We start from the raw sequence: 18,280 nt of genomic DNA, 5'->3' as shown, positions 1-18,280 counted from the left end.
AATAAGCTTCTTACACCTCTCAGCCGGAATGTTGGACCACTCTTCCTTTGCAAACTGCTCCAGGTCTCTCTTATTGGAAGGCGCCTTTTCCCAACTGCAATTTTAAGATCTCTCCACAAGTGTTCAATGGGATTTAGATCTGGACTCATTGCTGGCCACTTCAGAACTCTCCAGCGCTTTGTTGCCATCCATTTCTGGGTGCTTTTTGATGTATGTTTGGGGTCATTGTCCTGCTAGAAGACCCAAGATTTCAGACGCAACCCCAGCTTTCTGACACGGGGCTGTACAGTGCGACCCAAAATCCGTTGGTAATCCTCAGATTTCATGATGCCTTGCACACATTCAAGGCACCCAGTGGCAGAGGCAGAAAAACAACCCCAAAACATCATGGAACCTCCACCATATTTCACTGTAGGTACTGTGTTCTTTTCTTTGTAGCCCTTATTCCATTTTCGGTAAACAGTAGAATGATGTGCTTCACCAAAAAGCTCTATTTTGGTCTCATCTGTCCACAAGGCATTTTCCCAGAAGGAGTTTGGCTTACTCAAGTTCATTTTGGCAAAATGTAGTCTTGCTTTTATATGTCTCTGTGTCAGCAGTGGGGTCCTCCTGGGTCTCCTGCCATAACGATTCATTTCATTTAACCCCTTAACGATGCCGGACATAAATGTACGTCCTGGTGAGCTGGTACTTAACGCACCAGGACGTACATTTACGTCCTACGCATAACCGTGAGCAACCGTGAGCTGCGGGCGATCCGTTCATCCAGAACGGCAGAGGGAGGTCCCCTCACCTGCCTCCGCTGCCTTCTACGGGTCTTCTTCTCTGGTCTGCGATCGAGCAGACCAGAGCAGAAGATGACTGATAATACTGATCAGAGCTATCTCCTATGCATAGCACTGAACAGTATTAGCAATCGAATGATTGCTATAAATAGTCCCCTATGGGGACTATTAACCCCTTAACGACGCAGGACGTATATTTACGTCCTGTGCCGGCTCCCGCGATATGAAGCGGGAGCGCGCCGCGATCCCGCATCATTAGCGCGTTGGTCCCGGCGCTCATCAACGGCCGGGACCCGCAACTAATACCACACATCGCCGATCGCAGCGATGTGCGGTATTAACCCTTTAGAAGTGGCGGTCAAAGCTGACCGCCGCTTCTAAAGTGAAAGTGAAAGTGACCCGGCTGCTCAGTCGGGCTGTTCGGGACCGCCGCGGTGAAATCGTGGCGTCCCGAACAGCTTGCAGGACACCGGGAGGGCCCTTACCTGCCTCCTTGGTGTCTGATCAGCGAATGACTGCTACGTGCCTGAGATCCAGACAGGAGCAGTCAAGCGCCGATAAAACTGATCACACTGTAAAAGATCAGTGTGTGCAGTGTTATAGGTCCCTATGGGACCTATAACACTGCAAAAAAAAAAGTTTAAAAAAAGTGTTAATAAAGGTCATTTAACCCCTTCCCTAATAAAAGTTTGAATCACCCCCCTTTTCCCATAAAAAAAATAAAAGTGTAAAAAAAATAAAATAAACATATGTGGTATCGCCGCGTGCGTAAATGTCCGAACTATAAAAATATATAATTAATTAAACCGTACGGTCAATGGCGTACGCGCAAAAAAAATTCCAAAGTCCAAAAAAGCAAATTTTTGGTCACTTTTTATACCATTAAAAAATGAATAAAAAGTGATCAAAAAGTCCGATCAAAACAAAAATCATACCGATAAAAACTTCAGATCACGGCGCAAAAAATGAGTCCTCATACCGCCCTGTACGTGGAAAAATAAAAAAGTTATAGGGGTCAGAAGATGACATTTTTAAACGTATAAATTTTCCTGCATGTAGTTATGATTTTTTCCAGAAGTGCGACAAAATCAAACCTATATAAGTAGGGTATCATTTTAACCGTATGGACCTACAAAATAATGATAAGGTGTAATTTTTACCGAAATATGCACTTTGTAGAAACGGAAGCCCTCAAAAGTTACAAAATGGCATTTTTTCTTCGATTTTGTCGCACAATGATTTTTTTTTTCAGTTTCGCCGTGCATTTTTGGGTAAAATGACTAATGTCACTGCAAAGTAGAATTGGCGACGCAAAAAATAAGCCATAATATGGATTTTTAGGTGGAAAATTGAAAGGGTTATGATTTTTAAAAGGTAAGGAGGAAAAAACTAAAGTGCAAAAAGTGAAAAACCCTGAGTCCTTAAGGGGTTAAAGTGTAAAAAAAAAAGTAAAAAAAAAACTTAAGTTGTCCAATTTTCCCTAAAAATGTAAAAAATTATATTTTATATACATATTTGGTATCACCGCGTGCGTAAATATCCGAACTATTAAAATAAAATTTTAAAGATACCGTACGGTGAACAGCGTGAACATAAAAGTCCAAAATAGCTGCTTTTTTTTTTATAAAATTTTATTCCCATAAAAATTTATAAAAAATGTATTCAAAGTTTTATATAAGCAAATATGGTATTAATAAATAGGACAGATCGCGGCGCAAAAAATGAGCCCTCATACCGCTTATACGGAAAAAGTTATAGGTTTTCAAAATAGACGGATTTTAAACGTATTAATTTGGTTTGCGATTTTTTTTTTTGAGCGCAACAGTAATACAAAAGTATAATTTTAATCGTATTGACCCAAAGAATAAAGAACGCATGTCATTTTTACTGTAAATTGAATTAAGATTTTTGGAAGGCGAGGAGGAAAAAATAAAAATGTAAAAATAAAATTGTCTGAGTCCTTAAGGGGTTAAATGTAGACAGATAGTTAGCACTGACACTGATGCTCCCTGAGCATGTAGGACAGCTTGAATATCTTTGGAACTTGTTTGGGGTTGCTTATCCACCATCCTGCGTTGATACCTTTCATCAATCTTTCTCTTCCGTCCATGCCCAGGGAGATTAGCTACAGTGCCATGGGTTGCAAACTTCTTGATAATGTTGCGCACTGTGGACAAAGGCAAATCTAGATCTCTGAAGATGGACTTGTAACCTTGAGATTGTTGATATTTTTCAACCATTTTGGTAATCAAGTCCTAAGACAACTCTGTTCTCCTCTTTCTGTGTCCATGCTTAGTGTTGCACACACAGACACACAATGCAAAGACTACGTGAACTTCTCTCCTTTTTATCTGCTTTCAGGTGTGATTTTTATATTGCCCCAGGTGAGTTTAAAGGACCATCACAAGCTTGAAACAATCTTATTTTTCCACAATAATTTTGTCCAGCCCATCTTTGGAGTTTGGTGTGATATTATGTCCAATATGCTTTTTTCCTCCCTTTTTTTGTTTAGTTCCAATACACACAAAGGGAATAAACATGTGTATAGCAAAACATGTGTTACTGCAATCCTTTTCTGTGAGAAATACTTCATTTTCTTGAAAAATTTCAGGGGTGCCAACATTTACGGCCATGACTATCTGGTAAAATCGACATCCTCACCAGTGGACGTTCCTGCCTGCGGGGATGGTGAGCATATGAGGTTAATAAGTCTCCTCTGCCGGCCCAATTAGTAGTGCCCTGGGCAGGGAGCTATACTTACCTAGTCCCATATTCTCTGGCTGTAAATAAGCCCCCTTATGGTTATTGGCAGCCCTTGTCATGGCTCTGCTCCTTAAAGTGTAACATATATTTTTTAATTATTTTATTGGAATTTAAATACCTAGTTAATGCTATCTACATTTAAAAAAAAATTGTTAGTTTTTGGAATATTTTAATGTAAAACAGGTTATGGGGGCTGCCATTACCAGAGCAAGTGTGCTGACGTCACTTCACGACACCAGCACACTTGCTCTACGGCAATGTATGTACATAGACAAGCTGGTACGGGAGACTTCCCGTTTGCTTACATTATGGTTGTTCTGCGCATGTATGTCATGCGCAGAACAAAGCCCATGTCCGACACGAGCGTGCCGGCGCCATATTATAGAAGTCCCGAAGCAGCCGCTGTGTTGTCTGCTGCTTCGGGACCTATGTTACCTTCCCCAGCTGGCTCCCCCCAGCCTCTCCATGCTCCGCTTCTTCTAAACCCCCCTCTCCCCTTCCCCTGGCCTCTCCGTGCTCCTCTTCTCCCCACAGCCTATCCGGCTGCACATACCAGCTCTCCCCGCCTGAGCGCCCGTAGTCCCGTCCTCCTCCTCTCACAGGACCTGTCACTGTCAAGCCGGCTGTGTAATAGGAGCTGCGTCTGCTGATAACGTCATATGCGTGGCCTGACCAGACAGTGACAGCTGTACAGCAGGGGATTGGAAAGGTGAGGAGGGTGCACTCTGCCTTTCTTGAACACGATGCCTCCAAAACTACAACCTCCAGCAGGGCTTTTGCTGTCCGGGCATGCTGGGAGTTATAGTTTTGCATCAGCTGGAGGCACTCTGGTTGGGAAACGCTGATGTGTATATAATATATATCTCAGCGTTTCCCAACCAATTGAAGTTCAATTGGAGTTATGCAAATTGCGTAACTTTCCCACGTCTGCTGCTTTCTCACACAGTGTTTTGCAGCCAGGATCTTGCAAAACTACAAGTCCCAGCATGCCCAGAAAGCTAAAGGTAGTCTGGGTATGCTGGGACTTGTAGTTTTGCAACATTCTGGTTGTAAAACACTGCTTCAAACATAGCTTTCCCATGCTTCTGAATGGCACATTTCAGGTGCCTGGGAAAGCTGTGTTTCACAGCTTTCCCAGGCACCTAAAATGTGCCATTCAGAAGAGGAGCCGAGGTGCGGGCAGTGAGGAGCGGAGGTGCGGGCAGTGAGGAGCGGAGGTGCGGGCAGTGAGGAGCTGCGACGTTAGAGCAGGCAGTGAGTCTGCATTTATCAATCACTGACAAAATGGCTCTGGCTAGTGGATTACAGATTCCCATCCCCCGCTCTACTTGCGTACAGACACAAGAGGTAATTCTTTTCTATTCATCCAATCCCTCATGTTAGCTCCCTCTGCTGGTCAAGAGTGGGAAATATGACAAGTTATTTTAAAATTTTTCATATTTTGTCACAAATAAAAAATGTTAACGATATTTGCAAAAATATTTAAAAAATGGGAAAAATTTATTAAACCTCTAAAAAAAATTAACAAAATTTGGTGACACATTCCCTTTAAGCAAAAAGAGCAGATCGATGACATGGGACCTGTCCAGGCTGTCAGTCATGCTGATGGGGCATGATTACAACTGGAGAAGACAGGACTAGGTAAGTACATCTCAGTGCCCAGGGGATTACTTATGGGCCAGCGGGGGAGACTTCCTAACTTTATATCTTCTTCATCGCTGTGGGCAGGAACGTCTCCTGGGGATGGTGAGAAAGAAGATTTTACTATATAAAATGCGTTGCCACATGTTATATATGGTAAAATATCATAATTTGTTTCCTTTTACAGGAAAACATGGTTTCTTCCAAAAGCAATGCTACACCTGTCCCACATTGTATGTGTGTATTGCAGCTAAACTCTATTCACTTAATAAGCTGCAATACCAGAAACAACCTATGGGCAGACAAAGCAAAGTTTTTGGACAAAGCAGCCATGCCCTTGTAACCCCTTTTAAGAATATGTCTTAATATTAGGGTATGTCATATTTACCTGATTGATGAGGGTCCAGTGTGATACCATCTGACTACTAGAAGAAAGAGGATGTGACACAAGAATAGTACCTCACCTGCTTAATATTGGCTAGCCCTGCTTGGCTTTTTTTGTAAGATACTTGGCCATTGACCATAATAGGACAGTCACTTGGCCTCTCAAAGAAACTGAGCACACAAGAGACCAGGGGGCACATCGCTACCTGTACACCACTGTCACTTTGGCTTTTAGTATTCAGCGGGTGTTTAGAACCTCCACCGGTCAGACTGTGGCGGGATATCCTACCCATATGCTAGAGATGACAAAAGGGGAAATCTTAATTCGACTTAAAGTTGGGACCTGTTGTTTTTTTGTATAACAATTGAGAGCCGCTTTAATGTAAATGCTATATATAATGCTATATTGGATTAATGATAAGGCTTTATTTAAAGTTTAGTCATTGTATCATTAAAATATACAGTATTCTAATATGATTTCAATATCTTAGTGACTAATTTAACAGAGGAAAAAATTGAGTGGTTGCGTATTCAGCCATAGACATTAGAGGTCCATAGATGATAACATGGAAAAGCGGTCATATACACTGAAAAATATCATGCATCCAGATAAAAATGTTGGATTTCTGTAAAACTAGCCATGCAGTTCCTGTCTCAGACAGATACTGTATGTAAATGAATTGCAGGTGTGATCTGATTAGACACTAGGTATTGCCACAAGAAGCCATAAAAGTGCTTCTCCCACTGCCTTATATAGAGAAAAAAAGGCTACTTTTAGGTAATGTACCTCCTTTGAAAGGGGGCACATGATTAGACTAAGTTGTTTTCCACCATCTAGGCTCTTCTAGCCAAGCTGCAAGGAGGTGTCAGGAGCAGCAAATATTCTCTGGATGGCCCAGAAAGACAAAAAGTGGAGAGAATAGGTTGGATCTGCTGATAAGCACGAGCAGCTCTTACAGCTTCCCATCCATCATTTCACACTCGTCTTTGACCAGACCATGTTCAGACACTTAACAGAAGGAAATTCGGTGTTATGGCACCCATTATGTATCTTGCCATTGGGCACATGAAAAAAAGAACAAACACACAAAGGCTGGGTTCTTAGAGTGTTTATATCCAGGATAATAAAATCTAGTGAATGGTTCACTCACTTTCCAAAGTTGTGGATATGTTTGTTACCTGCCATTGACAGTCAGCCACCTTTGCCTTTGTTTACAAATGGGTCATGAACAAGAAGCAACACTGGTGTGTCATCTTTAGTGATGAATCCAGGTTCTGTTTGGGATCCGACGACTGTAATATGCAGAGAAAAAAAGATGAACACAAATAGACGCACTATGGCAGGAATTTGTCATTGGATTTACCAGTTTTTTGTGTAGATTTGTTGCAGTGTAAAATTAGCGACTTTTCATTTACACTGATTTGTAGTAACTTTAATGCAGTGGTTATGGGTTTATCAACTGCAGCTTTTGTAGATTTGTTGCAGATTTTGTTCTAAAAACATTACACAAATGCACACAAGCTGAAAACGTGTACACAAGCTGAAAACGTGTACACAGCGGCTGTTCTGTGCGGATTTCTGTGCGGATTTCTGTGCGGGACAAATGAATCAAAGATCGTGCAGGATGGGTTTATCCTGGAGCAACAGTAACCCCCACCAAAAATCCTGTGCAGCTATACTGATTTTACAGCTAAGAAATGATAAATTCCCCCCAATGTGCCTTTATCTCATAGGTATGAAGAATGGTAAGGTCAGAATTTGTATTGCGCTCACATTTCTCTGCACTAGTCAACCCTACCAGTGGTACAAAGGACACGCTACATGTGTTGCCTGTATTGGCATGGCCTTTAACTGCCATTTTCAGCTGAATAATGCTCACTTACCCACAGCAAGGGTTTCCCAGGAATATCTCTGTCACATTGCAACACTTCCTTGGCCTGCCTGGTCACCAGATTTACTGCTAGAATTTCTGAGACTAGCTGGAATGCCAGCTTCAGCAACCTACTAGTGTGCAGGATTTACAAATGTGCTGCAGAATGCCAGAGGGAACCTGTATATCTTTATGCTCAACCGTATCTCATCTTGTGCCCAGGCTACAGGTTGCCTGACAGGTTAATAGAGCTTCTTTTAATTTTACATTTTTTAAGTGTAATTCAATTTTTAATATATTTTTTTTATTTCAGTTAGTGTACTTTGCCATTGCTCACACTGCCGGACAGAAAACAAAGTCTAAAATCTGAGAAGCCCACGATAAGTCAGTGTTAATGTTTCTGTTAAAAATTAGCAGAGAATTATAAAATAAGTGATAATGTATAATTAGAAAGCAGATTTCAGAAGAATAAGCCTATTCATTTTAATCTTGGATTACTATTGTAGACCACTATATAGGAACACTGGATGGAGGTTGGGTGTCTAGCCATGCCTGACCATTGACGATCTCCACAATATGCAATCATTGTCTTTGGGGAAAAAAGCCAACCCAATACAACCCAATCTCCTCAATAATGTAATCTAACTGAAACATGGTAGAAGAGAAAAGCACTGATGTGTTTCCAGCTTTGTTTTCCGCTTTCCTTGCCCCCAGACCATTACCCATGAAAGGGCTTTTGGGATCTAGCATAAGTTATGTCACTGGGTATGATTACTCTTTATATATTGGCACCGTTCTTCTACAAGAGACTGAAGCTGTTTACTCTCATCTGCTGTCATCAGTTTTCTCTTTATCACTTCTGATCCTGTAATCCTCAGGATGAGGTGAGAATGCAGAGAGTGAGTAAGAGAGTTCACACTCTGGAAGAAGTAAATAACAATGTGAAGCTGCTGCAGGAAATGTTGACGCATTACAGCAAAGAGGACTCCTCAGAGGGGGACAAGGAGCTTATGAAGGTACAAGATTGAACGTAAGAAAGAGTGGAGATGATCTGTTCAAATTTTTCTGAATGATTTGAAACTGTGGTTAAATGTTTTGGATTTATTCAATAAATAGGGCTATACTGCATATAGGATCACTACAGATAAGTTTAGTACAAAAGTATAACTGGTTATAGCTCAAAAGGTTCATTATAAATCGCCATGCCCCTTTCCCTAGATCTGGCTGGCAGGCCCCTGAGACAGATGTAGGGAAAGGGGCAGTAGCTTTAAAGGTAGGTTTATCAGCTATTCACAGAACTTAGATCCTTGGGTGTCCCAAGTTTCCAGTTCCTGCTCACCAGCACGACCAGTGTGGAGTTTGCATGGGGCGGTGCTTAAGTTACGCTGGTTACGTAAAAAGCGAAGTGTGTAAATGAAACTGCAGTTGTGCTAGTGAGGAATGGGGACCTTAGGACTCTGGTACTACTTTTCAGTAAGCCCTGTAAGCACACTCAGTGTTACCTGATTGTGGAACAATGAGCTTGATACACCAAAGGCCTTTAGCAGATAAAAGATTATGTGCATAATGCACACTGCATTTGAAAGGTTTTCAGACCCTTGGGATGTTTCATATTTCATTATGTTGCAGCCTTGTGCTAAAAGGAAAAGTTTCCCTCCCCCCTTCATTCTGCACTACACCCCATGATGACAAAGTAAAAACAAAATGTCAGAAATTTTTGCTAATGAATTGAAAATAATTTTTTTTTATATTGCATTATTATAAGTATTCAGACCAGGGATGGGATTTAAATCTTCAACAACAGGTTCCTTTCTGGGTGTGATAGAGGCCTGCGGTGTAGCGCGTCACCGAAAATAATTTTGACTATGAAAAGTCAAGTAATGGGAAAGTAACAGACATTCACAGTATGATCTAAGCAGTAATAATAAGGATTACTATATCTACAGAACTTATATGACACAGTGACGCAGGCTACACAATATTAGTGACTCATGGGTGACACCTTCACTTTTCTCTTCATCTGGTCAAGACCGCCATAACTACTTCTAGTTACATGATGTCCAGACATCATTGCCTAATCCTCTATACCACGACAATAATTTATATAATACTGCAAGATAATGTGCCCCCTGAATATAACCCTGCCAGGCACTGTATCCTCTGAAAATAACACTGCCAAACATTATTACCTAATAATATAACCCTGACACACATTGTACCCCCGAATATACCCCTGCCACAAAGTTCCTTCTGAATATAATAATACAACACACTACATCCTCTGAATAAAACACTGCCCCACACGGTGGCCTCTGAACATAACCCTGCCACACATTGTGCCCTGTGAGTATAGCATTGTCACTTACTGTAGCCCTGAAACGGCGCCACCCCAGAAATTCTTTACCATATACAGCATAGTCTGAAATTCAAAACACACTGTGGCCCCTGAAAGCCATGATAAAACACTGGGGGAAATAGCCGATAGCAGATAACTTATTCCGGAATATCGGTATAAGTTATCGGCCTGAAAGGTCACAGATTATCGGTATCGGCCCTAAAAAAATCAATATCGGTCGATCCCTACTTTTTATATAATAAAGATAATAACATTATATATATTTGTAATATACATTAGTTAAAAATGTGTATATTATTGAGTGAAAAAATTCTGGCTTGTCCTTGCAGCTATTGCCTGTGTGTCTCAGTGCTGAGACAAAATAAAGGAAGTGTGTGTGTGAACAAGTAGGACTATGTGCTCTGACAAGCTTGCACAAAGCCCTGTATATCAACCCACACTTCCTGTATTTTGTCTCCACACAGAGACACACAGGCAATAGCTACAGGAAGAAAAATGTTTCACCCAAAAATATGTTACCTATGTAGAGTGGGGCAAAAAAGTATTTAGTCAGCCACCAATTGTGCAAGTCCTCCCCCTTAAAAAGATGAGAGAGGCCTGTAATTTTCATCATGGGTATTCCTCAACTATGAGAGACATAATGAGAAAAAAAAAATCCATAAAATCACAGTCTGATTTTTAAAGAATGTATTAGCAAATTATGGTAAACGTTTTCTGTAAGTCTTCACAAGGTTTTCACACACTGTTGCTGGTATTTTGGCTCGTTCCTCCATGCAGATATCCTCTAGAGCAGTGATGTTTTGGGGCAACACTGACTTTCAACTCCCTCCAAAGGTTTTCTATGGGGTTGAGATCTGGAGACTGGCTAGGTCACTCCAAGACCTTGAAATGCTTCTTATGAAGCCACTCCTTTATTGCCCATGCTGAAAGACCCAGCCATGTTTCATCTTCAATGCCCATGCTGATGAAAGAAGGTGTTCACACAAAATCTCACGATACATGGCCCCATTCATTCTTTCCTTTACACAGATCAGTCATTCTGGTCCCTTGGCAGAAAAACAGCCCCAAAGCATAATGTTTCCACCCCTATGCTTAACAGTAGGTATGGTGTTCTTTGGATGCTACTCAGCATTCTTTCTCCTCCAAACACGACGAGTTAAGTATTTACAAAAAAGTTCTACTTTGGTTTCATCTCGCCATAAGCCATTCTCCCAATCCTCTTCTGTATCATCCAAATTCTCTCTAGCAAACTTCAGACGGGCCCGGAGATGTACTGGCTTAAACAGGGGGACACGTCTGGCTCTGCATGATCTGAGTCCCTGGTGGCGTAGTGTGTTACTGATGGTAGCCTTTGTTACTTTGGTCCCAGCTCTCTGCAGGTCATTCACTAGGTCCCCCTGTGTGGTTCTGGGATTTTTGCTCATCGTTCTTGTGATCATTTTGACACCACGGGGTGAGATCCTGTGTGGATCCCCAGATAGAGGGAGATTATCAGTGGTCTTGTATGTCTTCCATTTTCTAATACCGTGTTTATCGGCGTATAATAACACGCACTTTTAAAACTTAAATCTAAGGCAAAAAGTCTGCCTGCGTGTTATACGCCGATAAATCTTCTGGTCACTGATTTAAAGTGGCCACAGCAGCGTCTGCTTTTTAAGTATTAACAGCACGGCCTCGGCCACTTTAAATCAGTGACCAGTGGCGTCTCCTCCCCGCTCTGTCACTTGTTTTCTCCCGCACTATCCAGAGGTACTGGTGTGGTGGATAGTGCGGGAGATGCTGATTAAAATGAGCCCTACCTTGCCTGGGTTTGCGCTACCTTTTAATCAGTGTCTCCCGCACAATCCTCCAGTTCCTGTGGATAGTGTGGGAGAAAACAAGTGAGTTTTACTTTTCATTTTCCCTACCGCCCACTCCCTCATCATTCCCCCTTTCCCTGCTTTTTATAGTTTTGTTTATTTTCCCTACCTGGCTGCGCTTCGGCAGGTCAGGTCAGGCGGCGGGTCTTGCGGGGTCAGTGAAGCAGATGAGTTACGTCCTCTGCCGGCTTCTCTGCGTGGCATAGTCGCCGCCGAAAAGTGATGTGATGCCGTGCAGAGGAGCCGGGAGAGGACGTAACTCATCTGCTTCACTGACCCCGCAAGACAGCCGAAGCGCAGACAAGTAAGGAAAGGGGAAGAGTGGTCTTCAACCTGCGGACCTCCAGATGTTGCAAAACTACAACTCCCAGCATGCCCGGACAGCAGTTGGCTGTCCGGGCTTGCTGGGAGTTGTAGTTTTGCAACATCTGGAGGTCCGCAGGTTGAAGACCACTGGATGCCATAGGAGGAACATGATGGGGGGATGATGAGACGGGGAAATGATGGGGGGGGGGATGATGGTGGGATGAGACGGGGAAATGATGAGGGGGGGGATGAGACACGGGGAAATGATGAGGGACATGATGAGACAGGGTGGGGGGGATGATGAGACAGGGTGGGGGGATGATGAGGGGGGGAATGATGGGGGACATGATGAGACAGGGTGGGGGATGATGAGGGGGGAATGATCGTGGACATGATGAGACAGGGTGGGGGGATGATGAGGGGGGAATGATCGTGGACATGATGAGACAGGGTGGGGGGTGATGAGGGGGGAATGATGGGGGATGATGACGGGGAAATGATGGTGAGGGGAGGCACTAAATGCTTAATGTCTGTATGGCTAGTGGGGGTCTATGACGGGGAAATGATGAGACATGGGGGGTGGCGATGAGAGGGGTAAATGTGGCACAGGGACTGATAAAAGGGAAGGAATGATGTGGCACTGGAGGGGACGGGACCAAACTGAGGTGCAGAAAAAAATTAAGTTGGGGGGATGATGTGGCATTTAGTCCAAGTCATTTATTTTACATTTTATTTTTTTAACTTAAATTTCCCTGTTAAAATGGGGGTGCGTGTTATACGCCGGTGTGTGTTAAACGCCGATAAATATGGTAATTGCTCCCAGAGTTGATTTCTTCACACCAAGCTGCTTGCCTATTGCAGATTCAGTCTTCCCAGCCTGGTGCAGGTCTACAATTTAGTTTCTGGTGTCCTTCGACAGCACTTTGGTCTTGGCCATAGTGGAGTTTGGAGTGTGACTGTTTGAGGTTGTGGACAGGTGTCTTTCATACTGATAACAAGTTCAAACAGGTGACATTAATACAGGTAACGAGTGGAGCACAGATGAGACTCTTAAAGAAGACGTTACAGGTCTGTGAGAGCCAGAAATCTTGCTTGTTTGTAGGTGACCAAATACTTATTTCACACCATAATTTGCAAATAAATTCTTTAAAAATCAGACAGTGATTTTATTTCTCATTATGTCTTATAGTTGATGTTTACCTATAATGAAAATGACAGGCCTCTCATCTTTTTAAGTGGGAGAACTTGCACAATTGGTGGCTGACTAAATACTTTTTTGCCCCACTGTATATAACAAATATATATGTGGTATTATCTACATTATTTAAAAAGTTTTTGCAAATGACAGGTTAACTTTAATTGTCAGAGGGGCTTTAAACTGCTATAACACAGGAACGGAGCTGGGGCATTAAAGGAGTAGTCTCGTGGAGAGAAACTTATCTCCTAGCCAAAGGATATGGGATAAGTTTTAGATTGCAGGGGGTTCGACTGCTGGGGCCCCTCGTGATCTCCTTTTATGGAGCTCAGGCACTTCCCCAGAGCGGTGCATTACGACCCCCGCCCGAAGTGGGGGCTGCCACGTCTCCTCCATATAGCTCTAAGGGAGAGCCGAAGATAGCCAAAAAAAAGCATTAAGTTACTACTACTACTAAGAGAGTGAAGGAGCATTAAAAAGTAAACGTAACCCCAAAATGTTCTTTAACTACCGTATATACTCGAGTATAAGCCGAGTTTTTCAGCACGATTTTTCGTGCTGAAAACACCCCCCTCGGCTTATACTCGAGTGAACTCCCCCACCCGCAGTGGTCTTCAACCTGCGGACCTCCAGAGGTTTCAAAACTACAACTCCCAGCAAGCCCGGGCAGCCATCGGCTGTCCGGGCCTGCTGGGAGTTGTAGTTTTGAAACCTCCGGAGGTCCGCAGGTTGAAGACCACTGCGGTCTTCAACATCATCCAGCCCCCTCTCACCCCCTTTAGTTCTGAGTACTCACCTCCGCTCGGCGCTGGTCCGGTCCTGCAGGACTGTCCGGTGAGGAGGTGGTCCGGTGGGATACTGGTTCCGGGCTGCTATCTTCACCGGGGAGGCCTCTTCTAAGCGCTTCGGGCCCGGCCTCAGAATAGTCACGTTGCCGTGACAACGACGCAGAGGTGCGTTCATTGCCAACGTACTTCTGCGTCATTGTCAAGGCAACGCCTCTATTCCGGGCCGGAAGCGCGGAGAAGAGGCGCCCCCGGTGAAGATAGCAGCCCGGACCACCTCCTCACCGGACGACCTCCCCACCGGACAGCCCTGCAGGACCGGACCAGCGCCGAGCGGAGGTGAGTACTCAGAACTAAAGGGGGTGAGAGGGGGCTGGATGATGTTGAAGGCCGCAGTGGTCTTCAACCTGCGGACCTCCGGAGGTTTCAAAACTACAACTCCCAGCAAGCCCGGACAGCCGATGGCTGCCCGGGCTTGCTGGGAGTTGTAGTTTTGAAACCTCTGGAGGTCCGCAGGTTGAAGACCACTGAGGGCGAATGATGAGAAGAGGATGATGAAGGGGGGGTGTGGGGATGATGAAGGGGGGTGGGGATGATGAAGGGGGGGGGTGTGGGATGATAAGGGGATGATGAAGGGGGGATGTGCGGGATAAGGGGATGATGAAGGGGGGATGTGTGGGATGATGACAAGGGGATGATGAAGGGGGGATGTGTGGGATGATAAGGGGATGATGAAGGGGGGATGTGTGGGATGATGACAAGGGGATGATGAAGGGGGGATGTGTGGGATGATGAAGGGGGGATGTGTGGGATGATGACAAGGGGATGATGATGAGGATGTTAATGACGGGTCTGGATGATGACAGGGGGGGGATGAGGTATTTCCCACCCTAGGCTTATACTCGAGTCAATAACTTTTCCTGGGATTTTGGGTTGAAATTAGGGGTCTCGGCTTATACTCGGGTCGGCTTATACTCGAGTATATACGGTATATTAATAGCACAAATTTAAAAAATGAAAGTGTTGACCTTTTATAAAGTAATAAGTAAGGAGAAATTATAAATGATGATGAGGAAAAAGTGAATAAAGTTATAGTACATAGGGTTAAAAAAAAGGCAATAAAAGTCAACCTAAATCCCTATTGTGTCCCTACTGTGCTAATCCAGAGGAAGGCAAAATGAGGCTGAGGCCAATTGCCCCATACATACCAGGTGGAAAAATTTCTTCATGACTGCAAAAATGGCGATCAGAATAAATCCCTGGATCAGCGTTTATTCCCTATAAATCTAGTATCCATAACTTTGTAATGATATTACTCTCCAGAAATACATCCTCTTTTGAACTGTTTATTCAGTTCGTCATGACCACTTCCTTTAGCAGAGAGTTCCATTATCTCACTGCTTACAGTAAAGAATCCTAGTCTTTGCTGGTGTAGAAACCTTGACTGCCCCTTTGTGTATATATACAGTCTAGGTATCAATAGGTCATAGGAGAGATATCTGTACCGCCCCCTGAATTATTTATACATAGTTATTTGGTCGCCCCTAAACAGTCTCTTTATTTATTTTTTATTAAACCAAAAATATTTATTATTTTGTAAAATCTATGGGTACTGTGGTTTTCCCATTCCCCTTTATTCCCCTTTATTACTCCTTTATCTTTTTTGTACACTGGTGCCCAGTACTGTACACAGTATTCCATGTGTAATCTGACTAGTGATTTGTAGATTTCCTTGTCGTAGGCATCTATGCCCCTTTTTGAAGCATCCCATGATTTTATTTGCCTTGGCACAGCTGCCTGACACTGGTTGCTACAGCAATAATTACTTTTTCCATGTCAGTCTTCCCAAGTGTTTTTACATTTAATACATATTCCCAGCCATTATTCTCCCCATGTGCTTAACATTATATTTAGCAGAGTTGAACCTCACCACTTTGCAGAGCTTAGTAACATCTGCAAAGATTAATACTTTACTATATAATCCTTTTACAAGGTAATTAAAGTTATTATCTGGCGGGAGGTTTTTTTCTTTATAATTTTGCTGATTACACAAATATCAAAGATGTAAACCTGTACTTACCTCCAGCTTTTCCTCCGGTCCCTGGTTTCGATCCTCTTTCTGTCAGAAATTGCGATGCTTGGGCCCGGAGTGATGTCGGGGACCAGAGTGTCCTACTACTGCTCAGACAATCACTATCCAGTAATCTATTTATACCTAGGACTATATGTATAACATCTAGAGGAAAGGAGGTTTCTACACCAGCACAGACAGGGGTTCTTTACTGTAAGAGCAGTGAGACTATGAAACCCTCTGCCAGAGGAAGTAGGAAGTGATTATGGTGATCTCAATAAAAGAGTTCAAAAGGGACCTGGACGCATTTCTGGCGAGTAATTACATTACAGGTTATGGATACTAGGTTTATAGGGACATAATGTTGATCCAGGGATTTATTCTGACTGCCATATTTGGAGTCGGGAAGAAATTATCCCCCCTGGTATGGGGCAGTTGGTATCAGCCACATAAGGTTTTTTAACTTCCTTTTGCATAAACACAGTAGAGACACATAAGATATATGTTGAACTATGTAATGCTTAGACTGTTGTAGGTAAATGCTGTTTTCTATTTCTTGTAGGAGTTGTTTGAGAGATGCGAGAGCAAGAGACTCTCCTTGTTCAAAATGGCCAGCGAGACTGAGGATAATGATAGCAGCCTTGGTAACCTCTCATTACTTTAGTTCCTTGTGTGTTTAGTAAATACTTGTATTTTCTATAAAATAGCAAAACTCTTAACCACAACGCTTGATTATTTGGTAAGGAGTACATATTTTATAGGGGTATTCCAATATTTAATTTTTTTTTATTCCTCAGCCTATTACTAGGTAATATGCGTCTATTACCTGTGTGTGCGGCTTCGTCCCATTTTCATGCACTCTATCCACACCCGGAGATCCTGTAGTGCAAGTATTTTTATTTTACTGTTGTCAACTACTTTTCCAAGCTTTCTGTTTGGGCAAAGACAATGGGGGAGATTTATCAATCAGCCTGAAACCCTACTTGTCTGGTTTTTCCCACAGCAACCAATCACATCTCAACTTTCAAATCGCAACAAGCTCTTGTAAAGTAAACGTTAAGCTGTGATTGGTTGCGGTGGGAAAAACCAGATAAGTAGGGTTTCAGGCTGATTGATAAATCAGTTCCATTATTTCATACATGGTCTCTAAGGGAATATAGATATGCTGCATTGGGTGGGCGCATAGCAGGGTGAAAGGATTTATTGAAGTAATGCTGTCCACCCACTGCAGCATAGTCACGCTACACTAGAGACCATGTGAAATACCTCTTTTTAACCCCTTAAGGACCAAGCTCATTTTCACCTTAAGGACCAGAGCGATTTTTGCACATCTGACCACTGTCACTTTAAGCATTAATAACTCTGGAATGCTTTTACTTTTCATTCTGATTCCGAGATTGTTTTTTCGTTACATATTCTACTTTGTTAGTGGTAAATTTTTGTTGATACTTGCATCATTTCTGGGTGAAAAATTCAAAAATTTTATGAAAAATTCAAAAATTTAGCATTTTCTAAATTTGAAGCTCTCTGCTTGTAAGGAAAACAGACATTCCAAATAAATTATATATTGCTTCACATATACAATATGTCTACTTTATGTTGGCATCATAAAGTTGACATGTCTTTACTCTTGGAAGATATCAGAGGGCTTCAAAGTTCAGCAGCGCTTTTCAAATTTTTTATGAAATTTTCAAAATCAGAATTTTTCAGGGACCAGTTCAGTTTTGAAGTGGATTTGAAGGGCCTTCATATCAGAAATACCCCATAAATTACCCCATTATAGAAACTGCACCCCTCAAAGTATTCAAAATGACATTCAGAAAGTTTAACCCTTTGTGTTTCACAGAAATAGCAGCAAAGTGAAGGAGAAAATTCAAAATCTTCATTTTTTACACTCCCATGTTCTTGTAGACCCATTTTAGGGGTAATAGGAGAAAAAGCCCCCCAAAATTTGTAACCCAATTTCTCTCGAGTAAGGAAATACCTCATATGTGTATGTCAAGTGTTCGGCGGGCTCAGAAGGGAAGGAGCGACAATGGGATTTTGGAGAGTGAATTTTGCTGAAAGTTTTTGGGGGGCATGTCGCATTTAGGAAGCCCCTATTGTGCCAGAACAGCAAAAAAAAAAAAAAAAAAACGCACATGGCAAACTATTTTGGAAATTAAACCCCTCAAGTCACGTAACAAGGGGGTCCAGTGAGCCTTAACACCCCATAGGTGTTTGACGACTTTTCGTTAAAGTCTGATGTGTAAATAAAACATTTT

The 18,280-nt window shown here is 42.6% G+C and overlaps 1 protein-coding gene across 2 annotated transcripts in view; it reads left to right on the top strand.

Moving 5' to 3' along the window:
• Positions 1 to 18,280, top strand: part of GGA3 (golgi associated, gamma adaptin ear containing, ARF binding protein 3) — a 110,260-nt gene that overhangs the window by 54,567 nt on the left and 37,413 nt on the right. For both annotated transcript variants that reach the window (XM_056550038.1, XM_056550039.1), the window contains exons 8-9: positions 8,323 to 8,460; positions 16,579 to 16,660. In XM_056550038.1, the coding sequence (XP_056406013.1) occupies positions 8,323 to 8,460; positions 16,579 to 16,660 (220 nt within the window). The remainder of the gene's footprint in view (positions 1 to 8,322; positions 8,461 to 16,578; positions 16,661 to 18,280) is intronic.

The sequence above is a fragment of the Hyla sarda genome, chromosome 13 (genome assembly GCF_029499605.1).
Source record: "Hyla sarda isolate aHylSar1 chromosome 13, aHylSar1.hap1, whole genome shotgun sequence".
Taxonomy (NCBI): domain Eukaryota; kingdom Metazoa; phylum Chordata; class Amphibia; order Anura; family Hylidae; genus Hyla; species Hyla sarda.
Note: the sequence above shows the minus strand (reverse complement) of the source record. Positions and strands in the feature narration are given on the sequence as shown.